General features: G+C 39.0%; 1 protein-coding gene across 1 annotated transcript in view; it reads left to right on the top strand.

Moving 5' to 3' along the window:
- The window catches only part of kcnj3a (potassium inwardly rectifying channel subfamily J member 3a), a 211922-nt gene that overhangs the window by 2204 nt on the left and 190728 nt on the right, over positions 1-18990 (top strand). Inside the window, exon 2 of the mRNA XM_069935521.1 lies at positions 601-817. Coding sequence (XP_069791622.1) covers positions 601-817 — 217 coding nt within the window. The remainder of the gene's footprint in view (positions 1-600; positions 818-18990) is intronic.

The following is an 18990-nucleotide window of genomic DNA, read 5'->3' as shown; positions in this document are numbered from 1 at the left end:
AATGGAAGGAAGTGAAGTCCATCCAAAAGACCACTCTTTTGGTTTAGGGTCACCTGAACCCAGAGTTTAAAGGAATAGTTGAGGATATGTCTGATAACTTTTTACCAGGAAGCTCGATCCAGGTAACGTGTTTAGCTGATTGTATGAATTTATCCAACCGGGGGGACTGACTGACACGATATCGGCTTAGTTTGGAAAACGCAACCAAAAATCCAGAAAACCGGGCCACTGAATGAACCAAAAAAAAATTCAGACATAAAAGATTGAGAATCTAATAGAGAGAAAATGTCTCGCAGACTGCAATACAAGTTGTGCTGGGTTTTCGACTGAGTGTGAGAAGAATAGAACTACTATTAAGATTTATTACAGAAATGATGCCAAAATGGGCTGCTTGTTCCAATGTGATTCAGACGGAAATGCTTTAATTTGTCGTCAATTCTACTTTTGAATCTGTATCATTGAACTTGATCGAAAACGTTTTCACTCAAGTTAGTAATTGTGAAGCGGGTGGTCAGGGGTGTAAAGCGCTTTCAGGATGTCTTGACGAGTAGCGAGCCGAGTCGTTTGACGAATTGATGTCTTCTCTCCACGCTTATCTAGTCTCGGCAGACGCCCGAGGGTGAATTCTTGCCCCTCGATCAACTCGAACTGGACGTGGGATTTAGCACAGGGGCAGATCAGCTTTTCCTCGTCTCCCCACTCACTATCTGCCATGTGATTGATTCCAAGAGCCCTTTCTACGACCTCTCTCAACGATCAATGCAAACGGAGCAATTCGAGATAGTTGTAATCCTTGAGGGAATCGTCGAAACAACCGGTGAGTGAAAAGACCTGCACCTTCAGCGAACCAAGCGTTAAGTGCTCGCTCTCTCTCTCGTCCCTGTTCAAGGAGGGAACATTTTGTGATGGAACTCCAGTTCTTCCCGGAAATGCAGAGGTTCACTTAATTGGAAATTGAATGTTGTTTAAATGTAACACGAAACATAAATTGAATTTCGTTTTTAACCAAACAAGCCCAGTAGAACATACCCTTTTCCTAATTCCACCAGTAATGATTGTAGCTAAATGTTGCAATACTGCTGAAGGACTTGAAGCCAAGTCGATCTCATTAGTGTAGATTTTAATGATTTGCCTTTTCCAGATGATCAATTTTGGTTCTTTACATGATGAAATGGTTCCATGTGAAAGAAAATTGGAGCTTTTAAGTGTCACTGCTTGACTTTGGATTGCCAAGACATACTTGTTTAAACAGAGCCCCATTAGAATGAGATTAATTTCAAAAATCTAGGTAGTTACTGATGTTCAGTGGCAGACGTATTCTGGGACTATATTTTGATCAGAGAACAAATATAAACAGGCAATTGACTAGGTTTTTTTTGGTTTTAACTCATGTTAAATATTATTACAAAAAAACTTTTATCTTTAAAGGCACCATATTTTGGGTATTATATTTTTATGTTAAATTTAGATGTGCAGCTCTGTAACAGGCCAATTTAATACTATGAGCCCATTTTACAGCCTTGGTACATTTTGAAGGGTGGGAGGAAACTGGAGCCCCCGGAGAAAATCCATGCAGACGGGGGGGAGAATATATAAATTCCTTTCAGCGCAGGATCTGAACACAGGTCTGGTCCCGATTGCTGGTGCTTTAAAGGCTATTCTCCATGCCAACCGTGCTGCCCAATTTTCTAATTGCTGGTAGGAGAAGTCAAAGTGTAAAGCAAGAATCCTGTAACATTTAAATATTTTAGTTAAGTAAAAGGTCTGGTTACGCAAGTGGAGAAAGGAATAATGTAATGTATACAAAAAGCAAATCTCCATTAAGTTTGCAATAGGCCATTAAGGTTTAACTATTTAATAGATTTTCTTAACCCTTAACAACAATGGTAATTTAACTGTTTCTTAAAAGATTATCTTCCATCTGGATTGTGAAGTGTGATTATTTCAAATATTTGTGTTAAAACTGCATTCATTCATAATATAATCAAGGGAATTGTTTTTGTGAAACTATTAATGTTGCAGGAATGTTGCTTGCTATCATTTTATTGTATAACGTTGGAGCAACACATTTGAGGTAAAGTATAAAAGACTTGAAGCAATATTTTGTATATATTATGTATGATTAAAAACAGCACCTTTTAAAGGGATACTGTTATCATATAATGTATCTCATGGCATTTTAAACAATGATGTGTCTGTCTGTAAACTATTTCCTTAAACTTTACAGGAATACATTTACAGAATGGCACATGCTGCAACATGAACTTTAGAGCATGGTGATGAACCTGTAAGCTCTAGAGTTTAGCAGCAATGCTGATATTATGGATTGTTAATGTTAGACATTTGTAAAGTATTGTATGTGATGACCTTTATTGCCCAAGGAATTTATTATGCATCCTGTTTGGTCCCTTGGACAGCAACTACCCTTCTGTTTAGAATTTCACTGAAGCTATTTATTTGAACATAGCTGGATTCATTTCTCCTGTGAAGTGTTAAGTTATGCACTTTATCTCGCAGCTGAGCAAATTATTCTGCAATTCTTCCACAAAATTCGTAAGACAATTTCATAATCCAAATTAACAGAACATGTTTTAACATTTAATTTCATTTATATTATATTTTGAATCTTGTGCATGTTCTTAGATGTGCTTGTTCCAGCTAATCTTCATGACATGCCAATAAATTTTGTAAATGAATTTCAGAATGAAAAAAGAACGTACAGTTATATATTGGTTTTTCATTTTAATGTATTGAGAAACTGCAGAACAAGTGATTTTTTTTCTGGTGTTTCTCTTCAGTCAATTGAAATGAGTAACTGGTTCCATTGAGTCGACATATTGGATTGATAGGACTTTTCTAATATTTTTTAAATAGGAGAGTAAAGTCTGATCTGGGCCCTGATATTCCAAATGGATCAAAATATGCAATTTTCAGTATAGCGTGGCAATTAATAGTAGATTTGGAGAAAGTCCATGGAACCTCTGCAAAGGATAAATTTTGAAAGGATAATATCCAGATAAAAGAAACTTTTATTTAAATAGAATTAGAACATGAGTGGGAATGGTGCAACATAGAATAATGATCTTCAAGTATTACACCAGGACAATTCTGTGTATACATCATAAACCATTATTGTATGTTCGCTTGCAACTCTGCTAACCACTGATTTGTAATCAGCTAGTGAGAGTGCAAAATTGCTTGCATAACCCATCATAAATGTTTACCAGCCTAGTGTTGACAGCTGCTAATACAAATATCAGAGAGGAATTATAATTCCCCTGTGGTATGTGAATTATGGCAACTTATTTGCATTTAAAGAAATATCAATTGTTCAGTATAATTTTTCTAATTGCTATAAATTGTTTGTTATTGTCACTCGACAGTATAAGGCATTAATAAGACCATACTTGGAGCATTGCATGCAGTGTTAGTTACACAACTATGAGGATGATACCATTCAGCTGGAAAGAGTGGAGAAGAAAATCACAAAAATAATACTAAAAATGGCGTGCTTGAATTATAAGGAGAGCTGGAAGGGTTGAGACCTTTCTCCTTTGAGTGTAGGTGGCCAAGAGGGGATTTTTCTGGAGGTTAATAAAATCATGGGAAACATAGATTAGGTAAATAGCCTTTTTTTCTCAGGATAATTGAATCTAAAACTAAAGGGCATAAAATTAAGGCAAGTAGAGAAAGATTTAAAAGGGATCTGAGGGGAACCGTTTTTCACAGAAAGGATGGCGGATGTATGAAATGATCTCCCAGAGTAAGTGGTAGAGGCTGGTATTGTAACATGTGAAAGGCATTTGTACAAGAATGTGGATAAGAAAGGTGTAGATGCTGAATTCAGAGAAATGTGACTAGCTTGGGCAGACAACTTGGTCAGTGTGGACAAGTTGGTCTAAAGAGATTGTTTTCATACAGTAAAGATTCTATGACACTCCTTGGATCTCAGGAGTTTATTCAGTCTGTGTTTATAGATATTCAGTTGCTGTTTAATGGGTAATTTGCCTTGTACTTGGTGGAATGAAAATAGGTCTGAGAGAATTCTCAGGGATGGGCAGAATGGTTGGTATAGCGGTTAGCACAATGCCTTTATAGTGCCAGCAATCGGGGCCAAGGTCCAAATCCCACACTAACTGTAAGGAGTTTGTACGTTCTCCCCATGTCTGTGTGGATTTTTCCTGGGGGCTTCAGTTTCCTCCCACCATTCGAAACATACCGGGGGTGTAGTTTAATTGGTTGTAAATTGGGTGGCGTGAACACGTGGGGTATGTCTAAATTTAAATTTTAAAATTTTAAAAACTGTTGTAGTGGGGACACTACTGCTACGTTAAAGCTCTTGGATTGTAGCTCAAGACTCACAGAAGAAAGAAGGCATGCACACTGGTAGAGTGTATTCAACATTGAGTTTATTCAGGGGCAGCTCTGCCTTTTTTAGTGAGCTCGGCTGCATCACCACTGGGGCATGGTTTGAGTGTGCTGGCCACTGATTGGTTGGTACTAGCATCTGGGCCCCGATTTGGTCCCCTGGGATCCGCCAGTGGTGATGGGCCAGTTTCAACATTCCATGGGCAGTTTATAGAATTGGGCATCTCGGTCTGTGCGAGGTCTTGCCGGTCGCTGCATTCGATGGCCTTTTCTGCTGTTGGCCCAAGGCGCAGAGTGCGGGCTGATACACTAAACACCGCACCCCCCCCCCCCCCCAAGAACTGGCGATCGGGACAGAGTTCTTAGGAGGTTGACCCCTCCGCCGTGGGGTCGGATGGGTGACGGGCTGGTCAGAGTTTGTAGGCCAGTTTCAATTGGTTGATGGTAAAAGGTGGAGCTGTTGTTTCTTATGAGATGGTATGGCCCCTCATAAGGTTTCTGGAGAGGTGACTGGTGTCCCCCGTGGTGAACAAGTACGTATTTACAATTGACCAAGTCCTTGAGGACTTGCAATCTGGGCTTGGTGGGGGCCAGGATGCTTAGGTGCTTACGAAGCTGGGAGAGTGTGGTCGCTGGGGGCTCCCCTAAGTACTCAGGGATCATTACAAATTCACCTGGAATGACCAGGGGTGCACCGTAGAGCAACTCAATGGAGGATGCATCGAGGTCCTCCTTGGGTGTGGCTTGGATTCCTAGCAGGACCCAGGGAAGCTTGTCAGCCATTTAGGCCCTGTCAACCTTGCCATTAAAGCCGCTTTGAGGTTTCTGTGGAACCTCTCCACCAACCTGTTGGCCTGCGGGTGATACGCCATGGTGTGGTGGAGTGGGGTCCCCAGGGCGTGGGCTAAGGAGGTCCACAGACTAGAAGCGAATTGGGCCTCCCTATCTGAAATGAGGTGTTCAGGGACCCTGAAACACGCTACCCAAGTGTTGAGTAAAGCCCGTGCGCAAGCCTCTGTGGAAGCCTCTGATAGTGGAACCGCCTCGGTCCATCTAGTCACCTGGTCGACCAGTGTGAGGAGGTAGCATGCACCTCTGGGTACCGGTGGGGGCCCCACAATCTCAACCTGCATGTGACTGAACTGGCGACATGTGGTCTCAAATGTCAGTGTGGGGGGGGGGTGGGGGGCTTGGTGTGACTCTGAATTTTGGATGACTGGCAATGAGTACAAGTCCTAGCCCATAGCGTGACCTCTTTGCGGAGTCTGTGGCAGATGTACCTGCTCACCATCATCTAAACAGTAGTCCTGTTGGTGGGGTGAGAAAGTTATGGAGTGAGTCGAACACTTGCTTCCTCTGTGCAGCTGGAACAATAGGACAAGGTTTACCCGTCGAGGTATAGCAGAGCAGCATGCAATTGCCGGGGGCGATCTGTACTCCGCCAGATGTAAGCCAGTGAGTGCTCTCTGTTCTGCCGGAATGTCAGGGTCTGCTTGCTGCACTTCTGCCAGGGCCGTATGGTCGATGCCAGGGTTAGGGGTATGGACCGCCAAGATAGCCGGCTGGGATAGAGCGTCGGCCACTACATTGGATTTACTGGCTATGTGCTCAATGTCTGTAGTAAATTCAGATATGTAGGACAGGTACTGCTGTTGCGTGGCTGACTACAGGTTGGACACCTTATGGATGGTGAATGTAAGGGGTTTGTGGTCCATGTAAATTTTGAACTTCCTGCCCTCTAGGAAGTATCGAAAGTGCTGAATTGCCAGGTATAAGGCTATCAGTTCTCTGTCAAAGGCATTGTACTTTAGCTCTGGTGGCTTGAGGTGTCTGTGGTGAGGGCAGTTGGGGCATCTGTCCTGAGGTGCATGAGGAGGGTGGTATTGGCTATGGCATTCCTAGTGGCCTGGAAGGCCTTGGTGGCCTCTTGGATTCATTGTAAGTTTTTATTGGGCCCTGCCATGAGGGGAAAGAGTGGACTCATGATGAGAGCCGCTGCAGGTATGAACTGGTGATAGAAGTTGGCCATATCTGCCAATTCCTGTAGCCCTTTCATCATTGAGGCATAGGGAAAGAGCGGATAGCCCCCACTTTCGCTGGCAACCGTCTGGCCCTGTGATGATCGATCCAATGACCTGGGAAGTCGATAGTCTCTTGGCCAAATTGGCACTTGGCTGGGTTGATGGTGAGGCCAAAATTGCTCAGCCTGGAGAACTGTTGCCGTAAGTAGGTGGTGAGCTCGGCGTGGGTGAGGCTGACGATTAGAATGTCATTGAGGTAGACGAATGCAAAGGGCAAATCCCGGCCCATTGCATCTATCAACTTCTGGAAAGTCTGAGCCATTTTTGTTAACCTGAAGGGCATGTGGAGGAATTCAAACAATCTCAGGAGGGTTATGATGGCCGTCCTTGGGATGTCATCTCGGTGAACCGGGGATCTGGTGGTAGCCCCTAATGAGGACAAACTTTGGAAATCTCTGTCCCCCTGTAAATTGGCAGTAAAATCTTGAATATGGGGCGTGGGATACTCGTCCCCGATTGGGTACCCTGGGATCCACTGGCAGTGATTTGCCATTTCACCATTCCACTGGCAGCCTATGGCAACGGGCATCTCAGCATTTGATGGCCCTTTCTGGTGTTGGCCCGAGGCACAGGCCATGGGCTGCTACACTGTTGACTTTATTCTTTACACCCATAGTGTTTACTTTATGTTGATCTGTCTTAATGTGGAAAATTCTTGCTGTAGATTAACATTGACACAAGTTCCTAATCATTGGTACTAATTTTATGCCAGTAGCTTCTGTACTTCTGCAGACTGTTGATCCATTACAAGACATCAATACATAATCGCAACTTAACACAATGATATTGTCACCAATACATAGCAAACAATCACAGTATGAATTAGAAAGCAGGTTAAATCATAACTTAATAACCCAATTACAATACTGTTGGTTCGTTGAAAATAAGTCTTATGAGGCAAGGTTAGCAGAGCTAGGACTTTTCTCTTTGGAGGAAAGAAGGTGAATTGATAGAAGTCTACAAAATTCTGAGAGGCACAGATAAGGGAGACAGCCTGTGACTTTTTCCCAGGGTGAGAGTAGCAAACAGAGCACATCTGCAAAAAGTGAAGGGAGGAAGGTTTGGGGGAGACATCAGGGGTAAGTTTTATTTTACACAGAGTTATGGATGCTTGGAATGCTTTGCTAGGGTGGAAGTGGAGGGTGAAATATTAGGGCCATTTAAGAGACTCTGAGACAGGCACAAGGATGAAAGAAAATAGAGGATTATGAGGTAGGAAGGGTTAACTTTTTTTCGGTAGGAAAATATGTGTCAACACAACATTGTGCTGTAGTGTCCTATGTTCTATTGAAGAGTTTTCAGGTGTGTCCTTCATTGGAACAAGTAGCTCTGTGCATAATATTCAGATCATCACCTGACATTTTTGGTGCAGCATTTGAGATTGCAGATACAATGGGTTCTGGAGCAGTAATTTATACATGATTCAAACCAAATGGAAATTATAATGATTAATATCACAATGAATAGCATTATGTTTGCTTTTTTTTCTTGATAAATATTGTTTGCGGGAACCATGTTATCTTTGATCTTTCAAATCAATTCTTTGGCATTAGTTTTTCAATTTGTTTGTTTGAATAGCAAAACATTCACGTTGCATGAAATGATTTGTAATTTATGTTAATGTGTCTATTATTTAGTAGATATGATCTCTGCTTGATTAGTCCACTGGTACCATATTTCAGATATTTTCCGGAAGCTAATTTGTATCTTTTGATTGGTTAGCTATGAAAATCTACATACATATATTTTCCACCATCAGCTGTATTTTGAAACTCTTAATCTGTTTGGGTGAATTGGTACAATCGAATGTTCTCTGCATGATAGAGTTGTATGCATAACCTTATCCTTCAGTTCACTACCGGCATAATAACCTGTACTATCTGGGAAATACTGAATGGAGCTGAAATACTTCCTTAATCAGGGTGAAGAAAATATTAGAATGAATCATTGCAAACCACACTTGCACGGATCTCACAGCAGTTGATTTGAATACAAGCAGGCAAGAAATATCTCTATTCATTTTGGGAGTTACCATAGGGCAGAGGGAGATTAAGATCAGTTTATAATCTAGTTTGCAAAATACCCATTATCCACAGAAAATGTTGAAAATTATATACATTTCATATTTAATTAATAGTTAACTACTACATCTGCAATTTCAACAATTAATTTGTTAAAGACTGCCTAAAGAAATCTCTTGGTGCCTGCCACATTGACCACCGCCAGTGGGCTGATATCGCCTCAAACCGTGCATCTTGGCGCCTCACAGTTTGGCGGGCAGCAACCTCCTTTGAAGAAGACCGCAGAGCCCACCTCACTGACAAAAGGCAAAGGAGGAAAAACCCAACACCCAACCCCAACCAACCAATTTTCCCCTGCAACCGGTGCAACCGTGTCTGCCTGTCCCGCATCGGACTTGTCAGCCACAAACGAGCCTGCAGCTGACGTGGTCATTTACCCCCTCCATAAATCTTCGTCCGCGAAGCCAAGCCAAAGAAAGAATATTAAATGATATAAATGCCACATTATTGCTGTGAAACTATTCATAACCTTGTTTAAATATTCACATATTTCTGAAAACTAAATTTTCTCGTGAGATTATAAAGTTAAGTGAACTTTACAGTTGTTTATCTATCAATATTGTGTTTATATGTTATATGATGAGTAAGAAAATGTAAAATGCATCTATTCTCTTGTACTATTTGTTAAGTATTAAGATAAGTTTGTAAACTGAGCATGAAAATTATAGTGTAAGAAAATGTGTACATTTTAAGTTCAGCGGACTATTGCCTAATATGCCTGTGTAGATTTATAAAGGAAAATCTTTAGATCTTTTTTGCAGACCACCTAATATATGTGGAAAAACCTGGGAAACCTTCCACAACTGTTTGTTATGGCCATTGATTTTGGCAACAGCAATTTTAACATCGAAGTTTCCACTGTTTCAATTGTTAAAAAAATGATCTTTCTTTAAACATCCCATAATTTTTTTCATCTAATTAGTTCTTATTTGTGCGTATTATGCATGTGTTTCAGTTTGTGCATCCAATCTAGTTTTAGATTTCTGAGATCATTCTCGGAGACAAAGATCAATTTAGATCTATCCTCGTGGTGCACTGATTTCTCTCATAACCCCCTACATCTTTCGCATTTGATTCAAGAGGCTTATACAGTTTGGTTGCCTGTTTGCCTCCACATTTTCTCATTCCAAGGATTAACTTTATCTCATCTGAAGTAATGCAAGGGTTTATTTTTCTTTACGTACAGTCTCCAAATGCTACTTCGGCTTTCTTGGCCTCCCGCTTTTTGAAAATGTATTCAAATGAGTACGGGTTTTGCGGTGATGTAATGTATCAGATTAACGTTGTATTTTGCTCAGGAACTCATGGGTAAAATTGTTTCTGAAAGTAACAAAAATGAGCTATTACAAGATGAAAGCACATCTTACAAGGGTAGCTCAAAAGTCAGGTTGAATTTTAAGGAAAATAATGAAACATACATGTCTTCTTTAATAAAAGCTAGCTGAAGGAGACATTCATGAAAACTTTAAAAAAAAAAATGAGGGCACTGAAGGGCATGAGTAATATGGAGCAAACCTTTTTGGCCTGCACGCTCATTTCCTGGAATTGAAGGTAATAGAACAATAGAGGAAAACCAAGTGGAAAGCAATTCCTAGTCAAAGCTGGCCCCATGTCAGTCAAACAGAATCATGTTGAAGCAAAGAACGCTCTGAAAACATTGTTAATTTTCCACATTTATCTGGGTCATTCTGGGCTGTCTCCAAATGCCTCCGGTCTTGAAAAAAATCTCACCTAGCAGCAAAGTCCTTTCCCCAAAAAATGTTTAGTCCATTTATTTCTATGCTCTCAATGCACTTTGGGGTCCCCTTATTAACGATTTCCGTCTGTGACCTCCACTTAAATGTGTCATCACCCCTGGGTGGGGGGAGGAGGTGTATGTATGGCTCCTTCTGAAAATAGTGGTTTTATGCTGTCTTATTTTCGTCCTTGCCAACCTTCAATGTCTCATTCTTCAGCAATGACTAAAAGTATTCATCCTTCTCGTCAAATCCTACAATGATATACTATTACATCACTACTAATTCCTTTTCATGCCTTTGACTACATCAATTTCTGAATATTAAATTCTTCTGCTGGAACTCATGACCTTATTAGGCATCTCCCATCTTCAAAAATCTTTGTCTTTAGACATCCAAACTATTCTGACCCCGTACATTGAATTGAATTGTTTTTTTGTCACATGTACTAAAACTTTGGTGAAAAGCTCTGTTTTGCATGTCACACAGGCATGACAACCCATTACTTAAGTACATCAAGTTGTACAATAATAGAAGTGTAGGCTAAAGAATAAGCTTAAAGTGCAAGGTATAGTACTACTAGTATAAAATCCAGGATACAGTGAAAAATACAGCTAAACAGTGGAAGGGCATCTTTTGAGAGGTCTTTTCAAGAGTGTCATTAACACTGGAAAAGAAACTTTCCTAAAATCTGGAGGTTCATGTTTTCAGGCTTGTGTATCTTCTGTGTGGCAGATGAGGGGAGAAGAGAGAGTGACTGGGATGGGCTAGGTCTGTAATATATTGGCAGCTATCTTGAGACAATAGGAGGTTTAGGTGGAGGGGAAATGGGTTTGTATGATGGTCTGAGCTGCGTTCACAAATCACTGGCATCTGAGACATTCCCCTGCGTATACCATGGGCCATATCATTACTGAGAAGATTCTACTTAAATGTTGTTCAGCATATTTTTCAATAAAGAACGGTTTAAAATGTTAATATATTTCAGTAAATCTTAGTCATAAAAAAGTACTTTCATCCCTTCGCCAGTTGAGGTCACCATTTCTGAAGGAGTTGGAAGATTATATGGTTAAATGTTATTTCTGAAGACTTTAATCTTGATTTGGCATGAGAATTTTTATTGGGTATAATCTTTTACACTGTTTTATAATTTTGATTCCTAATAGATTAATTAAATAAATCTTAATAGGAAGAGTGACATGATAATATTAAGAAGAAACTATCAACATTATAGTGATAGATTTATTCAATTGGTCTTTCCCAATGCACAAATTACTCTTCTCATGCTGTGGAGTAAGCATTCAAAAATAAATGTCCAATTACAGTGATCAAAGTAGAGTTAAGATTTCAGGTCTATGACCTTTCGTCATAACCTTTTTCATACCAACCTTAGTCATTTTTCCTACACCTGTTTATCAACGCAATAGAACCAAACAAACTCATCCCCAAGCAAGGAGATTGAGAACTCAGCACCCCTCTCTGCAATTGGATCTATGATTTTCTGTATTACAGGCTGCAATCAGTGAAGATGGTGATAAACCTTCTCTACGATCATCCTCAAAGTCAGGGACCCACAACGCTGTCTACTCGGCACCCTACTAGACTCGTGTACATCCATGACTGCCTGGTGTTCCATTCCATATTCAGATTTCAGATTTATTCTCAGAGTACATACGTGACATCACGCACAACCTAGAGGTTCTTTTTCCTGTGGGCGAGGCAGAATTCCCACTTACTGGTAGTGCAAAATAAAACTGTATACAACGTACACAACTGTGCAATACAGAGAAGAATAAAAAAAACAAACAATAAAGTGCAAAAGTAAGAGTCCTTAAATGAATCCCTGATTGAGTTTATTGTTGAAGACTCTGATAGTGGAGGAGTAGCAGCTGTTCCTGAATCTGGTGGTGTGAGTTTCGTGGCACTTTACTGATGGCAGCCATGAGGACAGAGGATTGCTGCTGCTCTCCGATGGAAACGTTCCCCATAGATGTTCTTGATGGTGGGGAAGGTTTTTCCTGTGATGTCCTGGGCTGTGTCCACTACATTTGGCAGGGCTTTATGCTTGGGGGTATTGACATCCTCAAACCAGAGCATGATGTAGCCAGTCAGCACACTTTCCACCACACAGCTGTAGAAATTTGCCAGGGTTTCTGGTGTCATACCAAACCTACGCAAACTCTTGAGGAAGTAGAGGCACTAATGTGTTTCATGTTGACATTAGTGTGTCATCCAGGAAAGAGCCTTCAAGATAGTGACTCCCAAGAACTTAAGTTTTCTCCTCTTCTCCACCTCTGATCCCCCAATGATCACTGAATTGTACGCATCTGGTTTTCCCCTGCTGAAGTCGACAATTAGCCCTTTGATTTTAGTGACATTAAGTGTGAGGTTATTGTTGGTGCATCATTTTAATTTCCCTCCTGTATGTGGATTCATCGCCCCTTTTTATACATCACACTACCATGGTATTATCAGTGAATTTGTAGATGGCGTTGTCGTACTGGGCCGCACAGTCATAGGTGTAAAGTGAGTAGAGCAGAGGGCTATAAATGTAGCCATAACTTCACAGATGACTCCATTATTATTGGCAAATCTTAGAAGTTCAGATTTATTATCTTAGTACATATATGATATCACATACAACCCTGAAATTCTTTTTCTTGCAGGTTAGGCAGAATTTCTACCTATCGGTAACTATATTAACTGCACTCGAGAAGAGATAAGCATACAAAAGAGAGAAATTTAATCAGAAAAGTACAAACAAACTGCACTACAGAAAATAATATTAAATAATGTGCAAAATAAGATACCTTCAATGAGTCTTTGATTGAGTTTGTTGTTGAGGAGTCTGATGGTGAAGGGGTAGCAAATATTCCTGAACTTGGTGTTACAAGTCTTGTTGTGAGATCGTAGCAATGAGAATAGAGCATGTCCTGGCTGGAGTGCATCCTTGATGAGTGCTGCTGCTCTCTAATGGCAGCGTTCCATGCAGATTTTCTCAATGGTGGGGAGAGTTTTTTCTGTGATGGTCTGTGTCTACTATCTTTCACAGGGCTTTCCACTCAAAGGTTTTGGTGCCTCCATTACCAGGACATGCTGCAGCTGGTCAGCACACTTTCCGCTACGCATCTGTAGAAGTTTGCCAAGGTTTCTGGTGTCACACCAAACCTCTGCGAGCTCCTGAGTTGAAAAATAGATGAGGGATAGATGGACTTGTGGCTTGATCCCAGAATAACAACCTCTCCTTCACTATCAGCAAGACGAAAGAGCTGGTTATAAAATTCTGGAAGAGAAGGTGCCGAGTTGGGGATAATAGACAGCTTTAAGTTCCTTGGAATAAAAATCCAAAGTGACTTGACCTGCTCAACCCTTATCAATGCAATGGCTAAAATAAAGCACATTAGTGTCTCTGTCTTCTCAGAATTTTGAGAAATCTTGGCATGTCACTTGCATCCTTTAGCAATGTTGGGTGCTGCAATGAAAGTATCCTGCTAGTGTGCATGATCATGTGATGGGGGAACTACTTTGCCCACGACTTCCCAAATCTGCAAAGGATTGTGATCGCTACTCAGGTCAGCACACATACCCTTCCCGTCCATTGACTCCAACTTCCTTGGAAGAGCAGCTAATATTATTAAGACTCATCCCCTCCCAGCCACACTCTCTCCCCTTCTCTCAAGAAGAAGATTCACAAATGCGATATTGAAGGGCAGTTTGTTAGACTCATGAATTAACCTCAAAAGTGTGAAATGATCCTGCCTTTGCTCCATGCCAACTGTGTGCAGTTACCATCTGTGCACATCTTCACTTTTACATGGTGTCTTATTTGTCGTGAGATGTCGAAAAGGACTGCTCACTGCATGTTGGTACACGTAATAAATGTGAACTTGAATGAGCTAAATCTTCCATGCATTGCCTCAACTGCTTTGTGTGGTAATGATGCTATGTTTTCATTTCTTGGGGTCAAGGTCTGTTGAATTTTTTTGCTTGATTCATAGGTCATGGCTTGTATATTAGTATACAAAACAAAATGGAACAATTGGAAATATTAATTGTTTTCTCTCCACAGTTGATGACTGACTCTTGAGTATTTCCAGCAATTTCTATATTTATTTCAGATTTTCTAGCACAGTAATATTTTGGTAAAGACTAACAGACCATCTTAGATTATTTTTAACGTTCGTGATATTCTAAATAAATTTGGTATTCAATGAACAATTAAGATATCACATTTTTATTAGATTCTTCAATGATTAAACTATTTAGATCTTTTGGAGCTTAAGATACTCAATTATGCTTAATGCTAGTGTGTACGTTTTTTTTTAAAAAGCAAGCAACCTTCAATTTCTTTGCAGATCTTTTATTTTGCATCAACTACAATATGGTGCAGTTAGTGAAGAGGGAAGTGTGATCAGCACAGTGGCTCTCTCAACGTTATTACAATGCCAGCGATTAGGCTTGGAATCCTGCTGTGTCTGAAAGAAATCTGTACATTCGTCCTCTGTCTGCATGTGTTTTCTTTGGGTGCTCTGGTTTTCTCTCACCCTCTACAAATATATGGGGTATGTAGGTTAATTGGTGTATTTGGGCAGCATGGACTCATGGGCCAGAAGGGCCTGTTACTGTGTTGTATCTCTAAATTTAAAAATAAAATCATGATTATCTAGTAGTAGTTGTGGAACAATTATGCTGTGAAAGCTTCACCATCTTCTGTAAGAAGAAATGTTTTCTGACTTCAGTTCTAAGTAGGTCTGCCCCTTATTCTGAGACTGGAACCCTAGTTTCTAGACTCAACAGAGGAAACATTAACCCTGACGCTATTTCCTTTTTTTTTTTACAAAACATTTTATTTAATTATTTTAAAACCACATCCATACATACATATTGAATATGGTATATACATCTATTATAAATATAAATAAAAAGAAACAAAAAAAACCCTCATCCCTTCCACCCCCCACACACCAATCTGAACTAATATAAAAGAAAAGAGACAAGGACAATGCCAATAAAAAAATATTAATTCAATACATATTTCTTTGGCTTGGCTTTGCGGACGAAGATTTATGGAGGGGTAATGTAGTAATGAGGTTAAGGGTTACCAGCAGGATGGGCCCTCAAGATTCTCTTATACCTTCAAATCAAGATGTAGTAAATATGGGCTCCATACTTTCAAGAAAAAAAAGATATTTATTATGTAAATTATGTTATTTTCTCAAGTGGAAATCATGAACGTAATTTAGCATGCCACCGCTCCATCTCTAAATTCATATCTGATTTCCAAGTAATGGCTATGCATTTCCTAGAAATAGCTGAAGCTAATTGTAAAAATTCAGTTGGTTACATAGTAAATCATAATTTAATACTAACCACTTTAATATTACCCAACAAAAAGAACATCAGAGCATGAGGGAGTTTAACTTTTAGTATTTTCTCCAAAAAATGTTTTAAACTGTAAACAGAAAGGCTTTACCCTAGAACACTCGGATGAAAAAAGGAACCAACTTCCTGGCCACATCTAAAACATAAATCAGACAATGTTAAATTCATCTCACTTAATTTTTGAGGAGACAAATATAACTGATGTAAAAAAATTATATTGAACTAATCTGGTAGGTAAATTGATGGAAAGCGATCTTGTGGTAGGTAAATTGATGGAAAGCGTTCTTAGAGACGGGCTGATCAGGGACACTCAACATGGATTTGTGTGTGGAAGGTTGTGTTTGACCAATCTTGTTGAATTTTTTGAAGAGGTGACTAGGAATGTTGATAAGGGTAGAGCAGTGGTGTTGTCTATATGGACTTCAGTAAGGCCTTCGATAAGGTTCTGCATGGGAGGTTAGTTAGGAAGGCTAAGTCCTTGGGTATTAATTTGGAGATAGTCAAATGGATTCAACAGTGGCTGGAAAGAAAGTGCCAGAGAGTAGTAGTAGATAATTGTTTGTCAGGATGGAGGCTGATGTCAAGCGGTGCACCTCTGGTTTCGGTATTGGGCCCATTGCTGTTTGCCATTTATATTAATGATCTGGAGGATGGGGCAGTAAATTGGATTAGTAAATATGCAGATGATACTAAAATATGGGGAATTGTGGATGATGAAGAGGGTTTTCAAAGATTGCAGAGGGATTTAAACTGCTTAGAGGAGTGGGCAGAAAGAGTTTAATGCTGATAAATGTAAGGTGCTTCATTTTGGAAAGAATAATCAAAACAAAACATATGTGGTAAATGGGAGGGCATTGAAGAATGCAGTGGAGCAGAAAGATCTAGGAATCTAGATAGAGTTGATGTGGAAAGGCTTTTCCCATTGAGAGTAGGAGAGATGGATACAAGAGGTCATGGGTTGAGAGTTGACAGGAAAAGGTTTAGGAGTAGCATGAGGGGGAACTTCTTTACTCAGAGAGTGGTTACTGTGTGGAATAGTGGTGGAGGCAGGGTCAATTTTGTCATTTAAGAAAGAGTTGGATGAGTATATGGATGGGAAGGAGATGGAGGGATATAGGCAGATTGCTGGTAAGTGGGATTAGAGGAGGGTACAGTGCAGACTAGAAGGGCCAAATTGGCCTGTTTCCGTGCTGTAATTGTTATATGGTTATATCTAACATTAATAATTTTTGTCATACTTTCTTTACATAATTGTTTCCAATCATATTCATCTATTTGTCTATTTAAATCAATCTTCCATCTTAATCTTGATTTATGAATTCCTAACTAGGCAACAAATTTTTGAAGTAATCTATAAATCCATGAAATTAATTTATTTATATCCCCTTTACTATCAATTTTTCTACTTCATTCTGCTGAGGTAATATTAAATAATGACCTCTTATCAACCACGAAAGCCCTAACTTGATAATAACAAAAAAGAGCATTATTTGGGACATTAAATTTCTCTTTCATTTGTGGAAAAATAATAAATTTATTAACTTCAAAATAATCCTCTACTTTCTCAATTCCTATTTGATTCCAAATTTTCAAAAATTGATTATTCATACAAAAAGAGAGAAGTCTATTTTGACACAAAGGAATTTTATGAGATATCAAATCTTTTTGGCCTATCTCATAATTTATTTTGTTCCATAATTCAATCCAATGTCTCAAAATAGGCATATCCCTAATTTCTATGAACTATTTTTAATTCCATTTATAAATAACGACCTACATAGATTCTTCTCCGATTTTACTCGATTCTATTTGAACCTAACTTGGAAATTTATCTAAATCAAACATCCCTTAGATAAATTTAAGTTGATCTGCTCTATAATAATTCTTAAAATGGGGAAGTTGCAAACCTCCTAATTCAAATTTTCAAGTCATTTTTTCCAAAGAAACTCTAGCCATTTTCCCTTTCCATAAGAAAATTCCTAATACTTGAATTTAAATCCTTAAATTTTTTTTGAGGGATCCAACAAGGAATTGGCTGAAATAAATTCTGGACCCTTGGGAAAATATTCATTTTAATAACTCTACCTACCAAAGTTATACGCAAATCATTCCATCTATTTAAATCATTCTTAGTTTTAATAAGTAAAGGTAAATAATTAAACATATAAATTATTTAAATCATTATCATCTTTAACCCTAAATATTTAATTCCATCATTTGACCACTTAAATCTAGAAAATTCTTTACCCTGAGTATAACCTCCTTTAACCAAAGGCATAATTTCACTTTTGTTCCAATTAACTTTATAACCTGATATTTCACCATATTCTTCTAATCTTATATATAATTGATGCAAAGAACTTATAGGATCTGTAATATAAACCAGAATATCATCAACAAATAAATTAATCATGTTCCTCATGAGTGACATTTATACACTTAATATTAGAATCTTATCTTATTAACTCTGCTAAAGGTTCAATTGGTAAAACAAAAAAGCGGGAGATAAAGGAAAAGCAACAAGGTCACAACCTTAGCAACTTTTATGTAGAGTTTAACACAATTAATAAATATAGATCTAATACCAAATTTTCCTAACACTTTAAATAAATAATTCCATTCTAATCTGTCAAAGGCTTTCTCAGCATTCATAGTTACTGCATCTGCTAAATCACCCTTCTTTTGAGACATATGTAATAAAATAATCAATCTTGCAACATTGTTAGAATGGTGTTCTTTAACAAAATCAGTTTGATCCATATGAATTAAATTTGGCAAATATCTAGTCATTCTATTTTCCAAAGCTTTAGCTATAATTTTATAATCAACATTTAATAAACATATTGGCTTGTGTGATTCAGTTCTCTTTATCTTTCTTAGGTAGATGGAGAGAATGCAGAAAAAGTTTACCAGATTGATACCAGGGATGGCGGGACTTGCATATGAAGAAAGGCTAGAATGACTGGGCTTGTACTCGCTGGAGTTTAGACGATTAAGAGGAGATTTAATAGAAATGTTCAAAATTCTTAAGGGATTTGACAGGCTAGATGCAGGAAGATTGTTCCCAATGTTGAGCAAGTTTAGAACCAGGGGTCACAGTTTAAGGATAAAGGGGAAGTCCTTTAGGACTGAGATGAGTAAATTTTTTTCCACTCAGAGGGTGGTGAATTTATGGAATTCTCTGTCACAGGAAGTGATTGAGGCCGGTTCCATAGCTATATTTAAAAGAGAGTTGGATTTAGTACTTGTGACTAGGGGGATCAAGGGTTATGGAGAGAGAGCTGGAACCGAGTGGATGATCAGCCATGATCAAAATGAATGGCAGTGTAGGCTTGAAGGGCC

Source organism: Narcine bancroftii, chromosome 4 (assembly GCF_036971445.1).
Source record: "Narcine bancroftii isolate sNarBan1 chromosome 4, sNarBan1.hap1, whole genome shotgun sequence".
Lineage (NCBI taxonomy): Eukaryota > Metazoa > Chordata > Chondrichthyes > Torpediniformes > Narcinidae > Narcine > Narcine bancroftii.
Note: the sequence above shows the minus strand (reverse complement) of the source record. Positions and strands in the feature narration are given on the sequence as shown.